The sequence below is a fragment of the Camelus ferus genome, chromosome 14 (genome assembly GCF_009834535.1).
Source record: "Camelus ferus isolate YT-003-E chromosome 14, BCGSAC_Cfer_1.0, whole genome shotgun sequence".
Lineage (NCBI taxonomy): Eukaryota > Metazoa > Chordata > Mammalia > Artiodactyla > Camelidae > Camelus > Camelus ferus.
In genome coordinates, this window is record NC_045709.1 from 11,403,937 (window position 1) to 11,423,067 (window position 19,131).

Sequence of the window (19,131 nt, forward strand, 5' to 3'; positions counted from 1 at the left end):
GCCTGCATCAGTGCTAAAGCCTATGGAGGACAGGGCTCCTGACCTTCAAGCTCAAGAAGGAAGGGAGAGCTCCTTGGCTATAATAACAAGCAACCACAGAGCAGTTTGGGGACCCACCCAGCTTGGTCAGAATCCAGAGTCCACCAGTCCCTGAACTTCATGCTCCCCCAAATGCTCTGTGGGGTCAGCGGCTCACTGTGCTCAGACTGTCCCACAGCCTTGGCTCTCCCATTTAGCAAACCACAGACTCAGCTTTTGGTCCTGAGTGGGGGTTTCAACGCTATTAGCTGGCTTGCCTCCAACAGTTCTCGCCTGCTTTCAGTCCAGCCCTCACTCTGCCGCCAGGGTGCTCTTCCCAACACATGGGGTCACACAGGTGCTTCAGACCCCTCCGTGCAGCCCTGATGTTCTTTGGTTAAGTTCCGGATCCTTTCCTAAACAAACCTCCAAGGCCCTTCGAGGCCCACTCTCCCCTCCTTCCTTCCCTCGATGGCCTCATCTCCTGTCAGTTTCTCTCTCGATGGTTTCCTTTCTGTTCCTGACCTCCATGTGCCAGGCACTGGGCGGAATGCTGGGACACGGTGGTGGGGAAGTTCATGGCCTCCAGTCCTGTGGAGTCTGAGGCTGGGTGGCACAGCCTCCCCGGGTCCTTTCCATGTGCTGTTCCCACCACTAGGACACTCTTCCCAGCCTCCACTGTCCGCTAACGCTCGCTCCACTGTCAGATCTCAGACTAACCCTGTGTCTCCCTCCCTGACCACTGCACCACCCCTACGCCGTCCAACACACACAAGTCTACGTCAGGCTTTGGTTAAATGGCGCCTGCTGTTTACTTGCTCCATGTCGGTCTTTCCCACTAGGCTGTAAGCTCCTTGAGAGCCAGAGCGCACACAATAAACGCTCAACAAAGACCAGAGACGTAAAGGAAGTAACGGGAAGGATGGAAAGCTGGGGACTGCTGGGAGTCCAGAGGCTGACCCTTCACACACACTGCCACTCATGACTCCACCCTGTGCTCTCGGGCCCTCCCTCATCCCACAAAGGCAGCGCTGCTTCCTTCCGGGGAGCCCGGCCACCTGGGTGTCAGCCCGGCTCCGCAGGCCTTTGGCAAGTTACCTGGCCTCCTCCTGATGGAGTTCCCACACCCGGAAAACCACTGTTCATAAAGCACTTAATGTTGTTCCTGTGGCCACTCCCAGTTAGTCCTGCTTCCTGTTTTACTGAATTAGCACTGCTAACCCCCACCCTCTTTCAGGTTTTCCTCCTCATATGAAATTTAAACAGATACTACTTTCCCTGAGACTCTGAGGTAGATACAAATCGCGCAGCACACAGCTGCAAGACCATGCCAGCCGAGACCCCAAAGGAAGCCGGGGCCCACCTTGTGGGCCATCTCCAAGGGGCTTGCCTCCCTTGATGAGGATGCCATTCTGGGCGGCCACACCGGTGCCCACCATGACGGCCGTGGGCGTGGCCAGGCCCAGGGAGCAGGGGCAGGCGATGCACAGCACCGTGATGGACGTCTGGAACGCAAACCGGAAGACCACCTCCACCTGGGAGATATGCTTGTTGGGGGTCTGACAAGAGGAAAGAGACGGGTGCAGGTTGAGCATTAGTTGAGGCGTCACGCAGAATTCTGACCACGTAAGAACATGCCAGGGCAGGCAGGGGACCCAGGATGGCGTGATGAGCTGGGGTCTAGAACACGCGGTGTGCCCCACTCTGCTCTGGTGGCATCGTGTGGTTCACGTCACTGTTCTGTATCCCACGTCTCCAACCTGATGCTGCAGGCTTTCCCCGGGGACAGGCATTATGAGAGGAGAGAGTCACTTAAAAATCCCTGCTCCTGAAAGGAGCAGACTCTAGAATGGGACCGTGCAGGTCCACACTCTGGCTCTGACACTAACTTAACCTCTCCGTGTCTCAGCTGCCTCACGTACGAGATGGACATGAAAATATCCATCTCACAGGTGGTGGTAAGGACTAGGTGAGATATATATAAACACATATGAACATACAAATATACTTAGGGCAACACCTGGCATAGGAGAGGCGTCTGAGAAATTTTAACTATTACATTATCATGTCTTTTATGTTATCATTATTATTTTTAATTATTATGGAAGCTATAAAAAAAGTATAGGTCTCCAAGGAATCTACTCTAAGGTAATAATAATACAAGTGGGAAAAGATACAAGGATATTTATCACAGTGCTCTTCCATAATGGCAAAAAACTGGAAACAACCAATAAGGGACTGGTTAATTAAACTGTGGGCATGGCATGCATAATGGGATGTTATGCAAATATTAAAATGATGATGTATACCTATACTTACTGACATGGAAAGATATCAGTAACATTGCTGGAAAAAAAAAAACAAGCACAAAATGGCACATGTTATGATTTAATCAGTGCAAAATTATCTGCCCTTATCTGTATATAGCTTTCCAACAATCCTGGAAAGATGTTCACCAAAGTGCAGAAAAATGCATTGGAGGGGTGGCATCTGGACCCATCTCTTATTTTCTTCCATTTTCCACCATTGTTTTCTTCATAAATCCAAAACAAATGAAATACAGGGCTCCTTCCCAGTTACCTGGTGGCACATACTGGCATTATTATTTGCATTATGACATCCTGAGTTATCTTGGTTGATCTTTCAAAACAGCTGGCGTCTCTGGAGTACAATGGAGAGACGCTATATTCACTTAATTACAGTAAGAAGCATGTTTTCCAAATCAAGGCTACAGACTGCAATTCTTTTCCACCTACCCTTTGTTCTTTGACTTTGAAAGGCAGGATTCTAAAATAAGATACATCACTTGGGGTCATTTAATTTTTATGGAAACTGCTGGACTGAGGTAGAGGGACATGCTGTCTAAGTCATAATGTGGTTTTTAGAAGTAAAGAGGAAGTGACTTTTTTTTTTAAACCCAGAAATTCTTGTCAAAATGACACCTGGCACTCTGAGGGGACGGGGTGGACTTCCAAAAGCTGACTCGAACCCTGGCCCTACAAGCGATGCTCCCAGAGCAGAGTGGTAACAGTGTCTTAAAGGAACATGCGGTACCTCTGTTGCCAGCATCCTCCCTGATGTTGTGGAGAAAAACAAAAGAAGCGAAAGTAAGATGGAAACGCAGGGAACAGCAGGAAGACATGTATCCCAGCTTGCTTAGGACAGAGTTTCCCACAGCCACGTGCCAACGAGCTGCTCTCCCACAAAAGCCACAACAATAGGCAGTCAGGTGCCGTAACAGCCCTGGGAAATTCTAGGATCACAGGGGGACTCTTAGAAGCACTGAGATCTCCTTAGACATCAGAAAGTGTTTAACTTGGGCATTTTTCATTTTAAGATAGGAAATCTGAGGGAGAAAATAACATTTCAGTGAATGACATGCACCCTAGGAATATATGATGTGCCTTTAATTATGGATAGAAATTTTCTTAAAAGGAAAAAACTATCCATTCTGTATTTGCAGTTTCTTATTTTATGGCTCTAAGGAAAAATACACATTAGATTGGGCTAAGGATGAGATATTTTTTAAAATGAGGTAAAACATTGTTCCTCTCAGTGGGCAGTTATCGAACACTACTACGTGGGCTATTAGCTCTTCATGTCCATCAAGGGGACACCCTCAGCACTACTGACATCTGGGGCCGGGTCATTCTTCGCCGTGGGGGCCTGTCCTATGCATTGCAGGATGTTTGACAGGGTCCCTGGGCTCCACGTGCCAGATGCCAGTAGCACCCCCTTCTCAGTCATGACAACCAAAAACATCTCCAGACACAGCCAGACCAAAATCCCTCTCAACTGCTGCAGCGCTGAGGTACAGTTCTTGTTTCTGAAGCAGAAAAGCTTTTTTGCATTTTTTTGAAGTTTTATAAAACTATATTTCCTAAGATAGTATTCTACGCCCACTTCTTAAACTCAAAAATGTATATTCTGTTGCCTCATATATAATGTTCAATAAATAATTATTATAAAAAATTAGCATTACTTGGGAAGCTGCAAGGTTAGATGGTATATATGCACATAGACAACAAAAAAATGTATTTTTTTTCTTAGAACTGGTTAAATATTATCATGCCATCAAAATTGTGACCTTACCTATCTTCCATGATGTGTTCCCCATAACCTCAAAAATAGCCAATAGTGCAAAATGCAAATGCTTTAAATGTTAGAACTAACAGTCAATGGTGTCTGAAATTATCAACCTAGAAAGCAAATGGCATCTTTAGTAAAAGCCTGCAGGGGAAGAGTGACTGACTGTCCCACCCTGGTTAAGATTTTGCTGCCAACAAGTGAAGCAAGCAAATAAAATGTAATGGGTAATTAAAGCCCAGTGAGTCTCAGACATGAAAAATATAGGATTAATGGCAATCGACTGTTTAAAACCCAACAACCATACTGCCCACAGCGTTCAACTTACAGGAAAGTATTTCTGAACAACACCAAAATCGATAAAACCGATTACAATCCATACCACCGACGTCAAAGTTGAAATGATGATGATAAATGGGACAAAATATCCACTAAACCGGTCAGCCAGTTGCTGAATGGGTGCCTATGGAAATAAAACACCAAGACCGCGGGAAATTACTTTCTCCAAAGAAATAAAACACCACAAGCCTGGACTAGGACTTGGATTCCTAGCTCCCTCATTAACTACGTTTATTAGTCAATAAAATCTGCCTGATTCTATGGGACTCTTGGAATGACTTCTAAAAAGAGGAAGCTAAAGTTATATTAAGACTCCTTAGTTACCTTTGACATCTGAGCCTCTTCCACCAGCTTCACGATCTGAGCCAGGGTGGTGTTGTTGCCCACGTGGGTGGCAGTAACGAGCACAGAGCCGTGGGCGTTTATGGACCCGGCGATCACCGTGCTGCCAGGTTTCTTGGTGACCGGCATGGCCTCTCCTAGCGGCGGAGGGGAGACCAACACCCCGCGCTCAGCCTCACTTGGCACCCTGGGGTCTGGCCAGGGGGCTGACACCCACTCCGAGGGATGTGCACTGGTGGCCTCACCTGTGATGAGGGACTCGTCGGCCATGGTGCTGCCTTCCAGGACTTTCCCGTCCACCGGGAACTTGCCCCCGGGGATGACCTTGATGGTATCGCCGCGCTGCACCAGCTCCATGGGCACCTGCTCCTCCCTGCAACAGCCGCCACCTGGTTACCCCCGGGACGGCGCACGGCGCTCACCCTCCCAACAAATCGCCGGGCTGGTTACACTACACTTGCTTTGCACTGAGTGGCAGTGGTCATTTTTTCTGCCATTTACAGGCTGAGTCGATATTAATACTGTGTAGCTGCTAAGTACCAGGCACCATCCTCAGCCCTGGGATACAGCTGTGAGCAGGACAGCCAAGTCCCAACCCTCATGAAGACAACTGTGGAGGAAACAGACAACAAGCAAGACACTTTAAGGCATCAAATAAGTGCGGTGAGGACAATACTGTGACTGGAGGGCTTCTCTCAGTGGCGGGGGAGGGGAGAGAAGTCGGAAGGCCTCGCTGGAAGATGACATTTGAGGAGAGACCTGCACACCAAGGGGGTCCAACATCCAGAGAAGGAAAACTCCAGGGAGGAAAAACAGCCAACGCACAGGCCCTGCAGCGGGAAGGAGGGCGCCCCTGGGCGACAGGCAGCTGGTGAACACGGCTGGAGGGACCTAAGTGAAACAGGCAGAACCCAGGTCATATCGGGTCTTGCAGAGTAAAGTAAGCACTTCGGATGTGAGGTTTTGGTGGGAAAGTGACACAAGCCGGTTCACATCCTCACGGCACCTCTCCGGCTGCCACACGGGCACGGGCTGTAGGGGCAGTAACAGGAGCTGAGAGAGGAGGGTGGCTATGGCAGGAGCCCAAGCAGAAGAAAGCAGGGCACGGGCTGGGGACGAGGGACGGGACGCCGGGACCTCTTTAGGGCAAGACGCACCACGGAGATGCGCACACGCGCTGAACATGTGAGAAGAGATGCCAGTGCCAGCTTTCCTATTTCAGTCTGAGCAACTGGGTGGATGAGAGGACATTTAATGAGATGGAGACAACTGTGCAGAAGTGGCTGCAGGAGAGAGAAGAGAAGGAGGGAGATGAGATGAAGATCTCCATCCCAGCACGCCGGGTCTGGGATGCCCACCTGACTGCCACGCAGACACGTCAAGCAGGAACTCGACAACAGGAGTCGGGCTGAGGGAAGAGGTCAAATCTGGGAGCTGTCAAAACATCGACGGTTTCAACAGCCTGAAATGGTATGAGCTCACCCAGGTGTGCGGCTGGGGGAGACCTCGGCCCTGGGGCACTGAGCAGGCGGAAGGGCCAGCCAGGGCTGTGGAGGAAGAGAGAGTGAGGCCCCGCGGGAGGGGCACCCATCCCAGCGAAGCAAACACGTAGATGTCACTACGCGGACGCAAATACACGTTAACTTTCATCAGGTGCTACTCCAGGGATCTGTGGACTTCAGTGCAGGGAAGCTACATCTTAATAAAAAAGAAGACAGGTTTTAAAAGGGACAGAAAATGGGGGAAATGTTGGTGAGAGGCTGAAATGAGGATTAAATAAAAGCAATGGAAATTACTTGATGTCTCTGGCAAAAGTGATTTCAGAAATCAGTGGAGGAACAAAGCCAGCGAGGAGAGCACGGGAGGGGAGGAAACAAGGCAGCAGCTGAACACAACTTACAAAAGAAAGTTCTGCTGTGAAAGGGAAGAGAAAAACAGCAGAAGAGGGCGTGGACTAAGATAGGAAACTGTGAACTGTGCATATGTGTGAAGTGTCTGCAGGGGAAATGGTCTCACAGAGAGCGAGAGACAGACGGGGGACAGAGGGGAGGGGTGACAGGAACGGAGTGATCCAGGGAGCAAGGCTGGCCTCTCTCTGAAAGCAGCACATGGGCTGAATTTACTTACTTATATAAAGAACATTGGCTCAGGAACAAATGGTGATAAAGTCAGAAAAGTATGCGTGCAGAACACGTAGGGCTTCAGGGTTATTTTACACCTTCCCTCCATTCTACAAAGACTACATTTAAAGGATCACAGAGAGGAGTGCACAAAAAAGCCACCCTATCTGAGAAGGACAAAAAAGATGCACATCTCCTTGTCCTCAGATCAGTGGAGTAGCCTGTGCCCTGGTGGTCCTGCCGTCACAGGCACTTCAAAATGAAAGGCAGAAAGTAAAGGCAGTCGCCCACGGCTTAATTTCCAATCTGAACGTTTTCACATCTCAAAAGCTCTCATGTCACTAATTTATAAGAGGAAAAAACAGCCAAGATGCACAACCACTGAGGAGTGACTGAAGCAATCACATCCTGAGGGGGCCCTAAAGCACCCGCTGCCCGGTCACACGGGGTCCTCCTGTCCAGGAGACAGTTTAGAGCGGGGCTGAGAGCACGGCTCTGGGTCTCCAGGGGCCCATCCCTGCTCTGCCACACCCCTGCCATGGACTCTGGGCAACCAATTTCCCCTCACAAGAGATGTGGGCTCCTCCTGGGAGGGGCACGGTGGCACCCACCTCATGGGGCAGTGATCAGGGTGACATCAGTCTATTTGCAGTGCTGGGTAGTGTTCCTGGAACACAGCAAGCTCTCTGATCTCAGCTATTACTACCATAGTTCTGATTCTTATTTAAAAGCCAGAGTCTAGGCAAAACGCGGTGCTGCTGCGCTTGGTCAGCCTGTGCCTCATAAACTCACTCACTCACGTCTCACTCACTGGTCCATGGGCTCAACAGAGGCTCACTCAGTGCCCATGGGCGCAAGGGACCTGCCTCGGCCTCAAAGGGCCGTCTCTCGGAGACATGGCCAGGAAGCCGGCGACAGTGTGATGAATGCGCAGCACACAGTGGGAGGGGACACCAGTGGTTGCTCAGCGGCGGGAGAGCTTGGAGCATATGTCGCACTGGATGGTAAGAATCAGCAGAGACAGGGACACTGGAGATGGGTGAGAGTTCCACAGAGGAAGGCTCCTGAGCAGAAGCCCCAGAGAGAGACGCCTCCTCCCCCACTGGAGCAGCGGGGGAGGCAGCTTGGTAAGCTGAGTGACAGCCGGGTGACAGGAAACTGATGGATTTCCCATCGCAGCTTCTAATTCCAAGTCAGAAGTGAGATCACAGACCAACAGGGAAAGTGGCAGGGCCAGAGAGATTTCAGGAATGCGAAGAAGGCCTATAAATAACCACTGCCTAGAATATGAAAATGAACCTGACCGGAGAAACACAGAAGCCTTAATTTGTAAAAACGATCGTGTTATTGAATAATGCTTTAAGAGTCAGTATATGTAAGTGCTAAGAACATGGACTCTGGAACCAACAGCACAGGTTATGTTCCGATTCCGCTACTGAATACCTGTGTGACTCTGGGCCAGTTGCTTAGCCTCTCTGAACCTCAGTTTCCACATCTGTACAATAAGGGTAACAAGAGTTCCTTTCTCATAAAGTACTTTTTTTTTGTTAGATTAAATACAAACAGGTTGGGATAGTGTCTGGCAAACAGTAAATGCTATATAAGTTCCAGCAATAATGATAATAGTCATTATTGTTTTTAATATCTGCCAACCTTATAAAGAAAAAAAAAATCCCATTTTTATTCCTTGGCAAGTTGAACGCCTATCTCTCAGCCTGTCTGAATCCTCTAAATCTTGTAAGGGAGACTCAGCTCATACTCCATGTTCTGTGAAGTTTTCCTTGACCATTAGCCTTCCTCTTCCAAGTCCCAGAAATACTAGTTGTCTGTCCCTCTCATTTGTCATTCTGCATACACACCCGCCTTGAACACTTGCTTATCTTTCAAAGTATGTAAATGCCTTGTTCACCTAACTGGATCCAGAGGAGGGATCTTAGCACACAAGTCTCTGCTGGCCCTCACGAGGTCTCACACAATGTCATGTACATGACGGGTGTTTGATGTGCGTACACCGACTGATATAAATTGATCAAGGACTTCTGATGAAGATAACCCACCTGATGATTAAGCTGTCTTCGCCGAGAGTCACGACGGTGGCTTCCGTGGCTTGCAGAGACATGAGTTTGGCAAGGGCTTCTGACGTTTTGCTCTAAGAAATAAACAGAATATAAAATGAGGGCTACAGTAAGCTGACCTGTGCAAACGCAGAGCATCACTCACAAAGCTGCTGTGAGAGAAAACCCTGCAGAAAAAAGCTGACCCTTAACACAGCCACTCCACATGCCTGCAGACCCTCTCAGGATGGGAGTTGCTGCCCGTTGGCACACAGCCATGCCAGCTCCACTCTGAACGTGCAGCGCTGCCAAGTCCTATGACTGCCATTCAGAGTGAAGAAACAATACCCATCTGCCCGCTGACTGATGTCTTTTAGATTCAGTGGAATTTCTCTTTGGACACGAGTCCTGCTCTTTTATAAGATACGCTGAAATCTGGGTGTTAAAAATGGCAGGACCCCATTGTAGAAATGTGGATTTCTAGACTAGTAAGTGTCACGCCCAGTTAGGTACTAAGAGATGACGTGAGCTCTGACCTGAAGCCCAGGGTTCTTCCCACTGCACGATGCACCTGAACAAAGGTTTTAGTAATTAACCAGATTAGCTGGGATTTCAGAAGTAGTGACCAATTTGGAGATTAGTGGTCAGAGCACCTAATTATATGCAGGGCTCATGTTTCTTTAAGTCTTGCAAGATTGTGTATAAGCAGTAATTCTACACACGGTGTTCAGACGAATTAGGGCTTGTGTTACTGAGGAAATAGCTCTCCCTTTGACCTGAGGCTGCAGTTACCTTTGTCACGTGTTCCAGCCACCGTCCGAGGGCAATGAACACGAAGAGCATGGGGGGGGTGTCGAAGAACGTCACGGGGCTCCTCTCGGCCTTCTCAGCGATGGCCACCACCAGGATGACCAGGGAGTAGATGTAGGCGATGCTCGTGGCCAGCACGATGAGCACATCCATGTTGGCCGCCCTGTGTCTCAGAGACTTGTAGGCCTGAACGTAGAAGTACCAGCCTCCGAGGAACTGAAAGACGGCCAGGGAGAGGGACGGCTGCAGCTCATGGGCAACCGGAGGCCCCTAGGGGCCGCAGATACCCTGGGCTCGCCCACAATTTCGAGGTTACTTTTCCCTCCGTAATTGATGTTTATGAGATGTACCTCCTGATTCAGAGGACTTCTGGCCACAGGCATGGTCAAGGGAGACCTTTAAAACTCAGAGGACTACCCAACCTAAATGTTTATCTATACAGAATGGTGAAAATGGTGAAAGAAATCATGGTGCGTTTATACTGTGGGCAGTGCTCTGTGGTCCCTGAAGAGAAGGTGCTAGGGCTGCTGGTGTTAGAGATGCACGTAGTACACGGTAAGTGGGAAACACAGTTGTTAATTAGTATATCCAGTAAAATCCTATTTCAGCCTAAAAAAAGCCAGCGTCTGTATTACGTGAATTACATATACACACATACATATCCGCATAAATACAAATTTTCTCTATATAGATGGAGATCTGGAAAGACACACCCCCGACAAGTAATAATACTAAAGTAACCCTGGGCGCTGGAGGCAGGTATGAGTAACGGAAGAATACCTTCCCCTTTTCTTCTACTTCAGAAGAGTCTGAATTATTTACAAGAGATGTACATTTGTAATCAAAAAGGAAATACTGAAAAAAAAAATCAGCCTGCAAATATTTGCCCCAGATAGTCCTAAACTAAACATTCTAATATTAAATAAATCAAGAGCCTTATTTTATATTCCAAAATACATGAAGACACACTTCCCACCGGAAACACAGCTAGTTCCTTAATGTGGTCCTCAGGCTAAAAATCCCGTGAGGCTTGTCCCTGCTAAATTATGATGTCCTCAGGACAGTTCAGTCAAGACAGGATGCTGCAGAGATATGAGAGCTCCAGCCTGGTCCAGCTGCCACTTCTAATAGCAGAGGTGAGCTCAGCCACACAGGAAGCAAACTGGAGACACACGGGATCACCATGCCTTGCAGCAAGGGGGCTGCTATTCTGGGGGTGTTCGGTCATCTGTGGAACTGAGAGTGAACCAGGTCCCTTCTAGCCCCCGTGTCAGAGGACGCCCCCCTGCTGGTCACAGGGCACAAGGCAGCAGTGACGGGCTGGGTGGTGGGGAATGTGGCAGTGAAGCGGTGCCTGGAGCACACCGAAGGGCCGAGCTGGCCCCACACAGGCACACGGGGCAGCTGTGCCCCTTTCTGATACGCACCTGGACAAAGGTACACAAGATAAAGAAGATGAGATTGAGGATGGACAGTCCTGGGATGATGTTGTGGTCCAGGACCATAGACTCGTGCAGCTCGTTGCTGGGTATCAACATGTAGATCATTAAACCCATGACAGGGATGCCAAACACCAGGCTGCACAGGAAAGACTTCTTCCACCTGGAAAGCAGCGCAGCAGCACCGACATGTTAGGTACCATCTGTCGCCAGGCTTCCGGGCTGGTCCCCTCCTGAGAACTCGGTTTGAGACTTGTCTCTGTCACAAGTCTGGGACAGACCACCAAGGGCTCAAGTGAAAGGAAGGCTCCCTCCCTGACACCGGCCGTCTGAGGGGACGTCAACGGTCTAAATCTCGCTGCTGCGTCCAGAGAGGTTCAGACCAGTCCCCGCCTGCCCAGGGCTGGTGAGTTCCCTTCAATCTACAGGTGAGGCCACCAAGGCCCAGAGCCGAGAATTCAGCCCCAAAGAGGCTGACCATCCTCAGTCTACTGCTCTTTTTCCAAAACACAATCATATACAGACTCCCAAGAAAAAAACACATAAAAGCAACATTTTACTGGTATAAATGTACTTATACATTCAACTTTTAAACTATTACTTAAAATAGACTCAGTGTGAACAGTGCAGCTGTCTTGATGAAGCCTGGTGACAGGCGACAGCCACGTTCTCACGTGAACAGCAGCATCCATGAAACTCCAGCCGAGCGGCTGTGAGCCTGTGCCTGAGCCCTCATCTGAGAACCACGGGCCCGCGAGACTGAGGCTGCGGCCCCAGGCCCCGAGAGTCAGCCCCCACCAGCTTTCCAGATGCCTCTCTGGCCAGTCTCCTCTGTGCTCCAGGCAGGCCAACGAGAGCAAACCACATGAGTCCCTAGAGAGCCCCCACCTCCCACTCCCTCCCTCAGTCCGACCAAGTGCACTCATTCTCTGAGGCTCAGATCACATGTCCCCTGCTCGTCAACTTCCCAGACCTCCCAGAACCCACCTGAATCACTGCTCGTCCACTCTTCCCAGCCCGCATATGGGCTCCTCTAGGGTAGGGATGAATGGCATCCTGTTCATCCCTAACACCCAGCACAGTGCCCTGCATCCAACAAGCAGCCTCGGGTTTGTTGAATGAATAAGTGAATATCTGCAACAATGAATGAACCTGGGTCTACTGCTTCCCTGGCAACTTTCTTTAGCCATGATTCCTGTCCGCGGATCCCAGTTCTAGAACCCATTCAGATAAAGTCTTAAAATATTATGAAAGAAAAAGACCCACACTCCCTTCCCCCCAACCTAAGTGCTGTCCAATCTATTAGCCACCTGCCCTAGATCGCTATATTAATTAAAATTAGTTAAAATTAAATGATATTAAAAATTCAGTTCCCCAGTCACACTGGCTGCACTTCATACCAGGCAGTGCAGATATAGAGCGTTTCTGCCATCACAGAAGCTCTGTGGGGCAGCGCTGTTTTAGAGGATGTACAGCATAAGGGTAAAGGGTACTGATCCAGCAGAAGGTGCCATGGGAGGGCGGCCGGGGCAGCAGGGACAGCAAACAGGACAGAACAAGGCAGTCAGGCCTGGGGTAGGGAGACCCTGTGACAGAGGTATGGTTGATATTTTCTGTTCTACCTACTGCTTTATCTCCACCTTGTGGTCCAAGTGATGAGCGGTGGGGTTCCTCTGGGCCGGGGAAGCACGAAAGCCCATTTCCTTGTTATTAAGAAGAGGAAACAAGAAAAAAGGCGCTTGGTTAAAACAGGCATCGGCAGAGAGCATTTTACATCCTTGGAAATGAGAACGTTAATCTGAAATTGCCTCCAAGACTGTGCTCGTTTTTCCGCTCGCGACTTCTTTACCCAAATCATCCTCAGACCGCGTCAGAGGCTCAGCGCCACCTATGCCTCCGGGCGACCCCTGCCCCACGCTGACAAATGCTGAGTTATAAACCCAGGACCTGTGAGTTGAGGAATCCCCGGGATGGAGTGGCCAGGGGCGATGGTTCTCTGCATGAGGACACTGAGGTCAGGGCCTAAGCCCCTGTGCAAAGCCCCAGTGTCGTCGGAAGCGCCGGACCCAGCGTCAGGTCTCCAGGCTCCAGCCCAGGCTCTCCCACCCAGCAGACCTTGGCTCCCTCAGTCTCTGTGGTTTTTTCAGGGATTCTCTCAGGCACTTCTTGCTCCTCCACCCTCTCTGCCTTCCTGGGTCTGATCACTAAATCTCTGACTCCTTTTATGAAATCACACAGGAAAGGCTGGCAGGAAATGTCCTGTCAGCACAATATAAAGAGGGGCCTTAAGAGTCTGATGTTGGGATGCTATGCAAAAATTAAAAGTTATGGTGGGAGAAAAAGCACATAAGACGGTCTAAAGACAAATCTTTACAACTAAGACTGGCCTAATTCCATTAGGAAAAGATGCCCAGAGGTGCAGGAATGGGGGCCAAACACTGGTGATAACCCTAAGAGGGCAGCGGCCGGCGGGGTGGAGGCCAACACGGGCACTCTAGACAGCACGGGCCCGGAGACGTGCTGGAAGCACCACCTGGACTCTGTCCATCGTCAGTGCATCAGTCCACTTCTCAGCCAACGTCTTAGCCTCACTGAAGCTGTATCACTGCTGTTCTGTGAGCCCTGTGGTGTGGCAGGAATGGAATGCCCCCCGAGCTTGCAGCTGTGAGATCTGGGGCTGAGCACCAGTTCCGCATCCCTCAGCTGGGTACCAGGGATCAGAGCCTCTTAACCCCTCTGGGGAGCTCTCCTCATCCGATAAAGCAGCCATGCTGCCTGCCCCTAAGACTGATGCACTGTCTCTACAGCAGGAGCAGGAGCTGCATGTCAAAGAGCTCTGCAAGGCCGTGGAGCGATATCGCCCCTAACACACACGCACGCACACACCTGTGCACACACACAACACACACATAACACACACACAGACACCGTTAAAGACATCACCAAGCCTGCTACAAGATGTTTCATTTCATAAGCAGTTTCATAAATAGTTCCTGCTAAACTTCTCTCATCCTTACCGTTAGTTACTACAAGTTAATCTTGTTCAGTTTTGACTCTCTCAACCCATTCAGATCACTATTAATGCTCATCCTCTTACAGTGTGATGTAATACAGACCCGAGAGAGGAGATGGAATGTCTGTGGACAAAGTGAGGAAGGAGCAGGGGGAGGGGCACATGACACTAGTAGATTTTCCAAAGCAGAGTGACTGAACCCTCCCAGGGCACAGCAGGCCCAGGACAGTGGTCAAACGCAGCTAATTCCTCCCAACACCAACATTGCTTTGGTCTACAGATACTTCGCACAGACATAAATAATACTTAAAAATTACAATTGGGCAATTTAACACCATGTGCCATAGAATCAGTGATACTGCTGTTTCTCAGGGAATATCTGAAATTAAAACAGGAATAATGTCTTTTCCTCCCATGTCTTTCTTACCCATTCACTGCCTTTCCTGCTCCGATTATCTGACATTTACTTAACCTCCCTTATTTGCATGGGAAAACTTGAAGGGTTTTAGATGAGGTGACTTTCTTTTCTTCTTCTTGCTTAGCTGTGTTTTTCTCATTTTTCTACAATGACTATAAGTCAGTTTTTAAAAAGGCAAGTATAATATTTTTTGATGAATGACTTACCCCAATAATTCTGACAATATCCCGCGGGCCGATTGTTTCAGGATCAAACTTCACATGGGCTTTGCTGGTGGCGAGAGCCACAGAGGCGTAGGTGATGCCGTTTGTCCTTGTGAGTCTGGACTCTATGTTGTGAACACAGGAGGTGCAGGTCATCCCCGTGATCTGCAGCAACGGAAGACAAACATCCCATCACCCAGGATCCAGAGGAGCCCGTCAGAGGCACACAGGGAGCTGGGCTGGCAGTGTCCCTCCCGAGATGCTGGACTCCCAACCCCGGGTGCAGGATTTTCACCCTGAACATTCCCCCAGGGGCTTTGGAGATACAAACAGTGGTTATTCCCCAACTCAGGTACAGGAGGCCAATCACTAAGCAGATGGCAACAGACGGGGGCTTGACTCCCAGCTCTGAAAATGAAGGGCTTTCGCAGCCCCTCTCTGCCCGGTCTCGGTTATGTGTTTCTGCTGCCCAGTGCTGTGTGCACTGATGTGAGAAAAGGAGTTCCAAATAAGCCAGCCACCCCTGTGACAGGTATCAGGCCAGCCAGACAATGCACTCTTCTGAGTATCAGTGGTCAGCACTTCCCAGAATATTAACTAAATACAGGCATAAAATGCCTGAACACATGATGACAATGTAACTATTGATACTGCTTATTTAAAACAAAACAAAACACACACCATAAAAAAAAATTGTTCAAAATAACTATTTCCACCTTTCCCACTAGCAGTCTTGATCTAGATTCTCCCCGCCGTGGCTGACGCAGAGACGTGCACATCTGGACCTGGAGGTCCGTGGTGGGGCCGATTCCAGCTGCAACCCCGCAAGCTAGACTCGCCCCTCTGCACACACCGAGGCCCTCCAGGGCAAAGGGTTTGCTCCACAAAGAACACCACTTATCAGAAGCTCAAAGTGCCACTCATGTCCTCAGTGCTTTTTCTTCAAACATTTACTTACCGCTAACAGCAGTGACTAAACAGTGAGGAAGTGAAAGACCCTTTTCCCTCAGTAAACAGCATTACTCAATTCTTTATGGGTTCCTTCTAAGTCTCCCTTTATTTGTACAAAAAGAGCTTCACGCAGAAGTGCTTGTGAACACAGCATATTCGAAATATTAGACGTATCTGTTGTATTTGCTGATTTGTTGACGTGTGCAGCTGGCATCAGGGGACAGTCAGGACATAAAGCCCCCACCTTGTGCCTTCCCTCCCAGCTGCACCGGGAACAGCAACCACCCCTGTGTTCACCTCGGACAGAGCACCGTGGGACACTGCAGGTCACCGATCACCTTCTAGACTCCCCGTGCCTACAATCAAGCCCTCTTGGTCTGCAGTGGCACTGGTGGCACTGGCCACTCCAGACCTTCTGACAGGCCAGCTTGCCTCCTGGCCTCGTGGGAGGTGTTCATATTCAACTGTCTCAAACCACCAAGCTCAGGACAGCCGCCACTTCCAATGCCTCTTCCTCCAACCCCACCGTCTCTCCTCCCGATAGTCCAATGCGCCCAGTGGGAGGCAACCCTACGACTCTCTGACACTCCTTCACAAAATGAAAAAGTCATTGTTGCTGGCTTCAAAGGAAACTCCCACAACAACGAAAAGGACCAATGCAAGACGGGGGGAGTGTCCCGATCACAGCCCCGGCTGCTGTCAGAACGCGTCTGCAGGCTGTCGGAGGCCTGCGGCCCTCTGCCCCTGCTCCAGCCCGGCCATGGGACATACGATCAGCTCCAGGTCGCTGTCCGAGCCCGCGTAGTCCTCCATCACTGCTGCCTCGAAGCCCAGGTCCTGGATGAGCTGCACTATCTCCAGGGGCTGGATGACTCCCGGGTTATACTTCACCTCTGCCTTCCCAGCCATCAGGGCAACCAGCACGGAGAGAATACCTGAAACCACCGGGCTGCAGCTGTCACACTCCAGCAAGGTCACTGGGATGATGTGTTCAACATAACCTGATGAAGAGAAACGTCTGCCCCAGAAGCTTCTAGAACAGTGGTTCTCACGCTTGACTGTTCATTAGGATCACCTGCGGGGGCTTTTAACACTCATTGTGCCTGGCCCTTAACCCAGACCAATTAAATCAGAATCTCTCAAGAAAAGGCATCCTTTTTGTTTTTAAAGCCCCCAGCTGATTCTAATGTACAGCCAACTGTGAGGACCACTGTTCTAGAACAAGGCTCCTCTCACTTTAATGGGCACGTGAATCACCTGACGACCTCGTGCAAGCACAGACTCTGATTCAGTGGGTCTATGGTGGGGTTGGAGGGTCTGCAGGGCTACCCACCTCCCAGGCAAAGCCCACGCTGCTGGCTGGGCCTCTGAGCCAGGCTCTACAAGATCCAGGTGGGGCAGACACCTCAAAGCAAGGGACAGCCTGCAGCTGGCAAGGACTGTTACATAAAGAATGTACTTTCTTCTCCACCTTGACACACAGGAGGAAAAAAAAGATAATTTTCAAAAGTGGTTTTCCTTACTCTTTTTCAGTTTTTAATCAGTTTCAGGAGTGAAAAAGGAATCCCACAGACTATCTTGCTACCACGATGAAAAAAAGGCTCATTCACAAAAGTGAAAGAACAACGTGCTTTAGAAAGGATGCCATAAGGGACTAAGACAAGGGGCTGGAGTCAGGGAGAGAAGCATGGGCCCCGTAAGACACAGGTTAACTTTGTCCTGGGATGGACGAAGGAACTCATGGAACATTCGATGTGAGAACAGCCGTTCTAGCTCCAGGAAGCTACAGGCTTAGTGAGCAAGAGGCTGGAAACGTGTCCTTCTGACCTAGGGTTGATTCTGAGGGCCAAGGAGTCTGGGCAGAAAGACACACGAGCCACAGGAAGAGGGAAGGTGATCCTGAAGGCCAGACAGAGAGTCACAGTTAAGATATTTTCCAAATAAAAAAACTGGGGCAGAATTTTCATTGCACTTTCAAGTGTAAGAAATCAGACTGGCAATGTCATTTAGAGGACAAAACTCTGGCATTTCCACAACCTTCTATGATTTACAGGGACAGTGAGACAGAATATTTCAAACTGGAACTTCTGCACAAAATGCAGGCTGTTTATTTATTTGTTAGTAAGAGGCTGATGGCTTCGGAAGGGGAAACTCAAGACTACAAGCTAGTTGGAGAGGCCCCCTCCATGAAAGTACCCTGGCCTTTCAACACGGCCAGCTTACTCAGAGACCCATTTTACCTCAAACTAAATACCTCTTAAAGAGCAGAATGCCAATTGCCCCAGAACATTAGACGAACATCTGTACTCTGATATGAGGAACCCGCCAGCAGACCATCAGGAAGGACTCCTGACAACTGCGGGCAGCGGAGATGCCCACAGAGAGCGCACTGCCTGCTTCTGCTGGCTGCGGCGTCAACAGTCTACACTCCACAGTCTGCACAAGCATTCCCAACTTAACGCAGTGCAGACCTCTTACCAGCTTCCTTCTGCAGGTTTCTCTCTATGTTGGACACACAGGACGCACAGGTCATGCCGGTGATTCGTAGGAAGCACTTCTGCGGGGCCGCTGTCTCGGAGGCCGGTGGGGACTCGGACAAGCGGCCAGGGTGGTGGTTTTCAGGGAGTCCCCCAGGGTGGGGAGCTGCCTCCTGCACAGACACGGGGGGGCCAGCCTGCCCCGTGGAACTCTCAGCACTGTGGTTCCCAACATGGTTGCTGGAACGGTTTTCTAGGATAAAGTGTCAGAAATCATTCAAATTAGAAGAACAGATTTTTTTTTTCCTTTTGGAACGATAGGGTCCAGCCTGATAATGCTCAGATGAGAGCTCCCTGAAAACCACGTGGAGGGTCAGTGTTTCCATCACGGTCTCTCCCTCCCGCCACCAGACAGAGGCACACAATCATAGACAGATGAAAATGTGCCGATACTTCAAAGACAGAATGTTCTGGTTAGATGGATGGCCTGATAAGGTGATGGTGGTGGTGACAGCAGCGATAAAAACTCACCAGGCCTCTGCTAAGCACACGTATGACCTCCTTTAATCCTTAAAATAGGATGGGGTGTGCTAAACACTGCTACCAGCCCCACTTTGCAGAGAAAGAAATGAGTTACAAGAAATTAGACATTTTGTCCCAAACCCCTCAGGCAGTGAGCACAGAAGCTAGCTTCCAGGCCAGCTCTGCCCTTTAACCACTATCACAGCCTGCTTAGCAGAGGTTCGCCCCCGCCCCAAGAGAATCACCTGTACTGAGATGGGTTTGGGTCCTCACGGGCACCCCCTTGTCCGCTGTGCCCACTGCGAACATCACCCCCCGATCCTGTGGTTTGTGTTTTCA

General features: G+C 49.8%; 1 protein-coding gene and 1 long non-coding RNA gene across 2 annotated transcripts in view; one reads left to right on the forward strand and one right to left on the reverse strand.

Annotated features, from left to right (window-relative positions):
* ATP7B (ATPase copper transporting beta) overlaps positions 1 to 19,131 on the reverse strand; it is a 45,696-nt gene that overhangs the window by 9,191 nt on the left and 17,374 nt on the right. The window contains 12 exon segments of the mRNA XM_006179637.3: positions 1,382 to 1,402; positions 1,404 to 1,577; positions 4,433 to 4,567; positions 4,768 to 4,922; positions 5,031 to 5,158; positions 8,963 to 9,054; positions 9,752 to 9,985; positions 11,197 to 11,371; positions 12,835 to 12,911; positions 14,846 to 15,007; positions 16,565 to 16,728; positions 18,272 to 18,523. Coding sequence (XP_006179699.3) covers positions 1,382 to 1,402; positions 1,404 to 1,577; positions 4,433 to 4,567; positions 4,768 to 4,922; positions 5,031 to 5,158; positions 8,963 to 9,054; positions 9,752 to 9,985; positions 11,197 to 11,371; positions 12,835 to 12,911; positions 14,846 to 15,007; positions 16,565 to 16,728; positions 18,272 to 18,523 — 1,769 coding nt within the window.
* LOC116668546 lies at positions 126 to 18,827 on the forward strand. The gene is made up of 3 exons (XR_004325680.1): positions 126 to 208; positions 6,199 to 6,205; positions 18,817 to 18,827. It is a non-coding gene; the product is annotated as an uncharacterized LOC116668546 (long non-coding RNA).